At 37.9% G+C, this 9,351-nt stretch overlaps 1 protein-coding gene across 1 annotated transcript; it reads left to right on the top strand.

Annotated features, from left to right (window-relative positions):
- Nucleotides 1-7,267: 7,267 nt before the first annotated feature.
- Nucleotides 7,268-8,510, top strand: LOC133722033 (protein MIZU-KUSSEI 1). Its single transcript, XM_062148833.1, has one exon. It carries the CDS (start codon nucleotides 7,481-7,483, stop codon nucleotides 8,354-8,356), a length of 876 nt encoding a protein of 291 aa, XP_062004817.1. The 5' UTR covers nucleotides 7,268-7,480; the 3' UTR covers nucleotides 8,357-8,510.
- The last annotated feature ends 841 nt before the right edge of the window (nucleotides 8,511-9,351 follow it).

Below are 9,351 nucleotides of genomic sequence, written 5' to 3'. Positions count from 1 at the left end.
TGCATTGAAACACCAAAAGATAGCTGTAATCTTTATCATGGAAGCTCCCCCGTACGGGTTGCAGCCAAACTCTAGTATTTGATAAGCTTGTGATCAAATGTGACGTGGGCTTTTGGCTTTCATAAACTTTCTGTCTTTTTTTTATTATTTACTTTTTTTTATATTATATTTTTTTTTTTTCAACAACAAGCCACACAATAAAAGTTAGAGTGGTTCTAGTTGGACCTCCAAATTTACTATTTAAACCTCCTATACTTAGTACACCTCTAATTTACTTTTTAGAATACTTGAAAAGCTAAGTAGACCTCCTTATTTTTACCAAAGCACCCCTGAACATGAGATACAATAATCTGTTACTCTACTTTTTATCTCTATCTTCAATCACGAGAAAATTAATGAATCAAAATCACATGATATTGCTCTCTTATGAGTATGTCTCTCCTTCACCAAAATTAATCAGAGGGTTGGTTCTTGAGCTTGATATGTTGCTAGAATCCTTTTGAATTTGCTAAAAGAATGATTTCAAGGGTTTTGGGTTGGAAGATTGAGTAACAACTATATCATAATATTCAATTAATTTAGTTTAAGAAAATTTCAAATCAGATTGTTTTGAATTTAATACAAAAGTAAATGATGAGTCATGTATAGAAATTATTATTTTTACTTAATTTTTTTAGGTAAATTATAAAACTATATGGCAATATTAGGAAATTCCGGAAAAAGAAAAAAATAATTTAATTGAATGTTATATTTGGGGAGGTAAGAAGAGTAATTTTTTTTTCCCATTTTTCTCACTTTGTCCTTATTTGTCTTTTCATATAACTTAACAAAATCTATTAATAATTGAAAAAAATTGGAGATCCAAATATCAAATTTGGAGGTCCAACTAGAACCACCCTAAAAGTTAAAGCAAATAAAAACATGTCACCCATTAATAAAAAAAACAAAAACAAAAAAACTAAGACCCGAGTATTATGACATGACAATGAATTGTCATTTATTATTAGGATGACAAGTCATACCCCTAGCCTTGTCCTCCTTGTCTTCCTTGTCTTCTTCTTGACCAAACATGTTTTACAAGATCTTTTCATAGATTACTGTTTTCAATATGAGAGCGTACCCTTCGGTAACGAGACATGTATTTGGCCATTGCAATTTGCCCGGTTCTTGGATTAAGAGGTAAGTTTGGGCCATCATATGCTCGAGCTCTCCTTGACCTATTTGGGTTTGGGTCATCATCATTGGACTCATCATTATAGTAGTCATCTCGCTCGTCCTTCACAATCATGTTATAAAGTATTATGCAAGCCAACATGATTGTTGATAATGAATCCTTATCCCAACCTCTTGCAGGTTGCCTAACTATTGCAAATCGTGCTTGTAGAATTCTAAATGCCCTTTCAACATCCTTGCGGTATGCCTCTTATTTTGTGGAAAAATACTCCTCTTGTTCATTCTCAGGTTGTCTGATAGATTGCACCAGAGTCGCCCGCTTAGGGTAAATACCATTAGCAAGGTAGTACCCAAACTCATAAGGAGTCCCGTTCACATAATAGTTAAGATGTGGTGACTGACCTGTTGTGACAGCATCAAACAAAGGGGAGTGTCCGAGAACAGTGAGGTCATTTTGAGCCTCCGGGATTCCAAAGAAAGCATGCCTAATCCAGGTGTCGGGACCTGCCACAGCTTCGAGAACAATGGTTGGCTTTTTTGATTTGCCGCTAAAGCTACCCTGCCATCCCACTAAACAATTTTTCCACTACCAATGCATGCAGTCAAGCGAATCTATCATTCCAGGAAACCCTCGTCGCTCGGCTCTTTGTAGAAGCATATTTAGATCCTCTGTTGTAGGAGCTCGAAGGTAGCGTTCTTGATAAATGGTGACAATGGTGCGACAAAATCGACTAAGATTCTCAATGGCGGTTGATTCCGGCATATAGAAGGATTCATCTAAGGAATCATCCAAGCATGCATTGGTAGCATCCAGAGTGCGCACATCAATTTTTAGTGAGGCGAGAATCCCGGACACCCAGCACAATCTTGTGACTGCCTAAAGTATGGGTCCGCCGTCTGGACATGTTCTAACATGCGGAGAAATACTTCACGCCTCATCCTGTAATGTCGTCTGAAAGTTTCGGCAAAGTACACAAGGTTAGCTACGAAGTAATCATTTAACAATTTTTCATTAGCTACCTCACGTGATCAATGATGGGTAGCGCGGCCTAGAACAGAACCACCCCATTGAGGTTGTTGTTGAAGTGGGTTAGTAGCCAACCAGCTAACTGCTTCTGCCATAACTTGTGTTGTATTTCTTCGCCTCTGCGCATCATATTTTTCATCTTCTTCGTCATCTTCCTCGTCTTCACGTTGCCTCTCATTCCACTAAGAAAATTAGTTTGAATTCATTGCAAAATGTAATGAAAAATTATAAAATGAACAAACAATTAGAGAGGAGATAGAGGAGAGGTAGTTAGATATGCATCTGAAATCACTCTTTTTATTGAGGTTTGAAGCTGAAGATAGAACCGCTACGTATGCATAAACTCTAATAAGAAATCTAGAGAGTTTATCACAACACGACACGTGACATTCAAAAACCTTATCGGTAAATTTGATAAGACTCTGTAATAATTAATCTTGCCACGTTGACACTATATCTAATCGAGAATCTACATATTTTCTTTTGAAGTGGCACGTGACACTTAAAAAACCTATCCGAAAATGTTATCAATAATACCACATAAATACCTCATCCAAATATACACCTTAAAAATTAATTTTTTCCTCATAAATTAATTTTAGTCTAAATTAAAATATTATTAAAATAGAATAAAATCATAAAAATTACAGAACATAATGTAAAATCATAAAATACTTGAAAGAGCTAAAATTTAGCTCTGCCTTACTGGAGATGATTCACTTGTTCATGAATAAATAATAATAATTCTGGGGGTAAATTATAGCCCTAGCCCCAATATAGCTCTCTCATACTGGAGATGACCTCATAACCAAAGTATCAAACTAGAGGTAACTGGCTTTGCGCATCATCATTATCTAAGTATGATTGTTGTGAGAATTGTGTATGCTTCTCTATGAATACTTTAAGTTTACTCGTTTGCACATCATGAGGGTGTAGAAAATACCGGTCCTAGCTAGAAAGTTGTCCAGATCACCTGCAAAATAATGCCTTACGAATCATATGGTACCAGCCGGCCATGGATTCTTCAACGATCACCTTAGTGATGACTCAAACTAGGCAAAGTTTGATACTTAATTGTTACCTTTAGTTACTGCCTTACTATGTTTATATAGAGTAATTTGAAGGTGATTAACTTGGCACACAAGAATCCAATATATCCTCAGATTAGGACCAAAGATTACTCCTAGTTAGGACTATATCCTTACATGCATGTTAAGTAAGGAAGATTAATGTGTCTAGGCTTTTCTTCCTTGCTACATATTCTAGCAAAGGATGGATAAGATTACGTATTATTATACATGCAAAAGAAAATGGAGCTAGAAATGATATATTGTTCAATAATTGCTCGGAATGCTGATATATATTTCTGTCCACACTTTGAACTCGTTGTGACTACAACTTCAGCTCTCATAACTGTTAGGCCACCAATCTATTTGGTCATGGTGCAAAATATGCCTGCCTAGCTAGCTATTTTGGAACCGTCCAAACTTTTCATTAGATAAACTAACTTAGTATAATGATGCTGATATATAATTAAATTAAAGAAAAGCCGCATGTATAATAATTTTTTAGCATATTATGAATATAAAAGTAAGTTTTGTTTTTGGGTTCCAATTTGATGGGACAAAGTGGCCACTCCCACAACATGATTTGCATATTGACTTTGATTTATCATGCTTGTCACTCGGCCCCGCGTCACTTTCATCTTCACTCCTCAATGTGTATTGTGCACGGGTCGTCAACTTGACCCAAATGCACCCCCCATTATTCATACTCGTAATAAAAGTAATGGGTTTGTTTTTTCGATGAAGAAAGAAGTTAAACAACACAACTCTATCCTAGCACAGCCACGATTCAACTGATCTAGATGAGAAGTGTAAGAAGCAGGGAGAGGAAGGCAATTTCTCCAAATATAATCATTGTGTCTATGAACTAGTTTAAGGAAGAGGCTTATTTATCTATCTAATTTTACTGGTAAAACATATCGTTGTATTAAATAATTTCAGTCAATGTCACAATAATAAATTTAAAAAGTAAGATTTACTATAGGCCAAACTTACCAATTGTCACGATACTTGTAAAATAATACTTACAAAGTACAACACAAAACAAAAGCACTTTTCATTCAAAAGAATTCTTAATTATTAACTACTTTTATCTAGTCACTCAATAGTGGCATGAGAGCTAAGTAATAGTGTAATACTTCTAAAAATACTCATACTAGAAGGTATGTGTGTACAGACTAGACACATACAAATTATGCATTAACTAACTCCTTCCCTAAAGAGTTGGAGTCACCTGGCTTGATTGTGGAGAAAACTAGTTGTACATTAAGAAAAGAGATATTATTTCTTAAGCCTTGTCATTTCCTCTCATAATGGTTTTTTAACATTCTCATTACACACACATATCTAAGCATGTTTATCTGGTCAGTAACTAATCAAAAAAATTGAGTTCAACCACCTTTGAATGTAAATTTAATAGTGGAAAGAATCATTTTAAAGTTGAGTTGTTTTATTTTCAATCGTTAGATTTAAATACGAGGGTGAATGAGCATAGTTTCTCTGGTCAGTTACTGACTAGGTGAACATTACTATATTGTGTGTGTGTATTCTTTCTCTCACTTACTACTCTTTTTTCTCATTTTCTCTATTGTCACTTTCTTATATTGTAAAAATATATATATATATATATATATATATATATATATAATATTTTCACTATGATTATATCTCATTTAACTTCTCACACACCTCAATGATAAGAAGAAAAATAAAAACTACAGTTTCTCGTACACATAAGGTATAGCGTTAATTTAGTATTACTCTATTCAAGTAGGAGCTTGTGCATGTATAGCTCTAATTATTGAACTTGGATGGATTGATTGGTTTAAGTTATACACAATACATTATTCCTATATGATAAAGATGAGATGATCCAGAGATGGAGATGTTTGGACCATTTACTTCTTAGTTAATTAGAGTTATTGTTGAAATGTTGGTTAAGGCCGGCATACGTCTAGGTCATTTGACAAGGATGTTTTATATTTTAGTTATTTTTTTTTTGGTAGGGGGGGGAGAGGAAATTGGCTTCTCTGCTATAACTATAATTTGCTAGAAAAAAAAGTGCATCATCTGGCCCTTAAAACTTCTTGATGTTTCTTGATGTGGCATCAGCTGACCCTTGAAACTATATCTGACGGTTGTGATAGAATCCAAGCAAATTATAGCATGTCATATTATAGCAGAGAAGCCAAGTCCGGGAGAGAGAGAGTAAATGAATATAAAAATATAAATTTATAACAAATTCGATCAGGATTTTATTTAAATATCAAACTCAAAGACGAGACTCAAAAAATCCTAGCTTAGGTATTAGACCTTGAATTTAGGAACTTGTATCTCAAACCCAAAATTGGGTTCGTTAAAATGATTACTTTTTTTTTTTTTTTTTAGAAATGAAAAAAAAGAGGTTTGATCAAGGGGTGTTGCAGAGGAAAGACCCCGTGCAACGAATCCGGATTGTGCATGAAGTACGCTGCCGCATATGGGCTAGACATACGTACTCTTTCTCAGCGGCGGTGGCTGTGGAATTGGAGCTGAGGCATTAGAAATGTCAAGGCATATATCAGGGCTGTGGTTTTTTTGATCATGGGATGGGTGGCTGAGATGGTATACTGAAGACGGTCATCGACTTGGGGAGCACTACTCCAGCGTTGGAGGCAGCGCTGGTGGAGGCGAATGGGCTCGGGGATAGGTCATCCGGGCGGCTGGTCAGAATGGGTTAGGTTTGGCCGGAAGGTGGGGAGGCAGCTGGGACGGCGTCAGAACTCAGGTCGGGGTCTACAGCTCCTGTTTTGTCGGCGGGAAACCCTAATTTGAAATTAGGGTTTCCTATTGGGCCGGACTGTGCCTATGTTCCTTCTGGGTCCGGCTGTGACTCTGCTACATGTGTGGGCTTGGGATATGCTAGAGCTGGGTTAAGTGTGGGCCTGGGATTTGCTGGGCTGGTGGATAAGGATGGTTTGAATGGGCCTATTGCATTAGGATCTGATGCTTCAAGCCCAAGAATTTTGGGAGTGCGCAAATGGTGTTATGATGAGTGGCGTATGGAGAAGAGGCAAAAACCTAGCTTGGCGATCATACCTACTGAATTATATCTTGGGGATCTTGTGGAGGTTCCGGTTACTATTGGGAAGACCCCGAAGAAGAAGGGTCAGCCAAGGGGTCATCGAAACAAGCCTAAGTCTCAAGATGGAGTGTTGGACAGCAAGAGGACCAACCTGATGCCGAGTTTGTTGGATGCTGAAGAGCCTGAGGTAGGTACTAACTTCGACCCCAAGGGGAAGGAGGAGGTACATGCTTAGGGTTTCAACAAGACAAGACATTCTGGACTCGAGTCCTTGAAGCAAGGGTACTCTCTATATGCTTTTTCTAAGACATTTCTAGTTGATATTTGTACCACAATTGCGTGCCTGGCAAATTAAACTAGATGAATATTTTTTTTCCTTAGAAGGCGAGATTACTCTTTCTTAGATTAATCTTGTTATTCAGCGAGCGTCCCTTTGAATTTTAATGAGTTTAGTTGTGGTTTAGATAGGTTATCCGGTTTGTTCCAGATTTTCTTATGTAAGTTCTGTTAAACTCTTGCCTGTTCAAAAAAAAAAAAAAAAAAATCTCCACCTGTCTACCCCTAACCTTTAGAGTATCAATTGTTTCAAATAACCAACAAATCACAACTCACTGACTACGTTTGATTTAGATAATATCTCACCCACTAATGATCCTTAATGATTTTAATCCAGCCTCCAAAATAAAATCATACTATATAATATGACAAGAAATCTCAGCATTAATGTATCAAGAAATTAAAGATCAATATCGATCTCAACTCCCAGCTCTACTGATTTTCTCTGTTTGAATCTCAACTAAGAAAGTTTTTTTTGAAAGAATCTCAACTAAGAAAGTTGTTTTATAAAATAACATCCTGGCTAAAAGGTTATGGTGCTTTGTAGGACCATATAAGGGTCAATTCAGCACACAATTCATAGAAACAATAAGAAAAATATATGAGTCTAGGCTGTGATCATCATCACCACAAACCTCCATAGTCTCCCTTTATATTGCCCACCTCCCAACACTATCATCACTTGTCGGCCTCTTTACTTCCATCATCTTCTATTCTTCTTCATCTTTCCCTCTTTCTCTGCAAACTTTAGCATTCTAATCAAAACTCCATTCCAATAGTGTTCACATTTTAGAGTCAGAATAATTCAAACAAGCCATGAACCTCCAAAGAAGCAATAGCATTAGTACTAGCTCCACCACAACTAGAAAAATCGTCCCATCAAACCAGTTTATCAGATCCTCTTCAACAGCTCTGACACCACCTCAACATCATCACCACCGCCGTCGCCAACACAACGACGTCTCCAACAAGCTACTGATTCCCAAACACAACTCTTCATCGTCCCCGGTCTCTTTCGACCACCTCTCCAAAACCCAGACAAAGATCTCCTCACTCCTCCGCTCTTTTCTCAACCTCATCTCCTTGCCAGCCGCCATTATCAACCTCCCCGCCAGCTGCAAGTGGCTCGCCATCTCTTCCCACCTCTCGGTCACGCCCTCTCTCGGCCGGAAAGTCACCGGAACCCTATTTGGTAACCGCCGCGGCCACGTCAGCTTCGCCGTCCAGCTCGACCCCAGGTCCGAGCCCGTCTTGCTTCTCGAGCTGGCCATGTCCACGTCTTCCCTCGTTAAGGAGATGTCTTCCGGACTCGTCCGCATTGCTCTCGAGTCCGAAAGGCATCAGGGTTCCGGCCGTGGTGGTGGCCGGAAGCCTTTGTTTCACGAGCCTACCTGGACCATGTACTGCAATGGGAGGAAGTTGGGGTACGCGGCGTCTCGCACATGCGGAGAGTCCGACTGGCACGTGCTGAATACTGTCCGGAGCGTTTCAGTTGGAGCCGGGGTGATTCCGGTGGTGGACGACGGGAAAGTGGGTAGCGGCGGGTCGTCGGAGGGTTTAGGCGAGTTGCTTTACATGAGGGCTCGGTTTGAACGAGTTGTGGGGAGCCGTGACTCGGAGGCCTTTTACATGTTGAATCCTGATGGGAGTAATGGAGGTCCTGAACTCAGCATCTTCTTGCTTAGAATATGAATTGTGTAAAAGACAACAACGAAGGAAGAAAAACAGAAATTAAAGAAATGGCGGATGCAGTTGTGACTTTATGTAATTTACAAATTTCAAAATCCGGGACCATGTGATTTTATATCTTATTCTGTTCTTATTGGTATATATGGTTGATACTTGAGAGTTCATCTTTCACATGATGCATGCATTACAAAAAGGTTGTGGACTACTTGTGGCTAGCTAGCTTATTCTCTCTGGTGATCTCTGAGCTGTACTATTCAGTATTCACTGTAATTGAGTTTTATAAATGCATATTTACGTACATATATATAATTATCAGAAAGAGATCGACCTTTTTATCTGTATATGCATGTTTAAAACTTCAGCTCTGTGAAACTTTACTGCGTGCGTGCGTGCATGTAGGTATTAGCTTATATTAAATTAAGAATTAAATTTAGTTTACCCCCTGAGGTTTGGGGGTAATTTAATGTTTTTCCAATTTTCCTCAACCGTGTCCATTCCGTCCAATTTGGACGTTAAGTTTGACAAAAAAACCCACTTTAAGGGCTAAAACTGTCATTTCAAGGAAAAAAAAATTATTCTTCTTTTTTTTTGTCATGGTTTTTTTTATTTTTTTATTTCTCTCTCATTGAAGAAGAAGAATTATTTTTTTCTAAATTCTTTCTCATTTTTTTTTTTGAATAAGGAAATTATCTTCATATAATAGAAAGACTCAACAAGTCGATTACAATCGTATTGTAATACATCCAGAAAAGTTCTAGGCAAATGATTTGAAATTTGTGCTAGCCTCAAGCCAGAGTGGCCATTACATACCCTTCCGCTATCATCTAAAGATAAGACAAGAAGTTGTGGTAGTACCCACGGTGGTACATAGAGATAGGTCCACTCATTGAACAACCAGTGCTCCGCTAATAATAAAGAGCTTGAATCCTCTTTTAGTACTATTCCAGAAGATTCGCTAATACCACAAAAGTCGAAAGTAGCAATAGTTTGTTGGATCA

This window comes from Rosa rugosa, chromosome 7 (assembly GCF_958449725.1).
Source record: "Rosa rugosa chromosome 7, drRosRugo1.1, whole genome shotgun sequence".
NCBI classification, from domain to species: domain Eukaryota; kingdom Viridiplantae; phylum Streptophyta; class Magnoliopsida; order Rosales; family Rosaceae; genus Rosa; species Rosa rugosa.
Note: the sequence above shows the minus strand (reverse complement) of the source record. Positions and strands in the feature narration are given on the sequence as shown.

What these genes read in the sequence shown, in the direction of transcription:
- LOC133722033 (XM_062148833.1), top strand. Translation starts at nt 7,481, where the DNA reads ATGAACCTCCAAAGAAGCAATAGCATTAGTACTAGCTCCACCACAACT.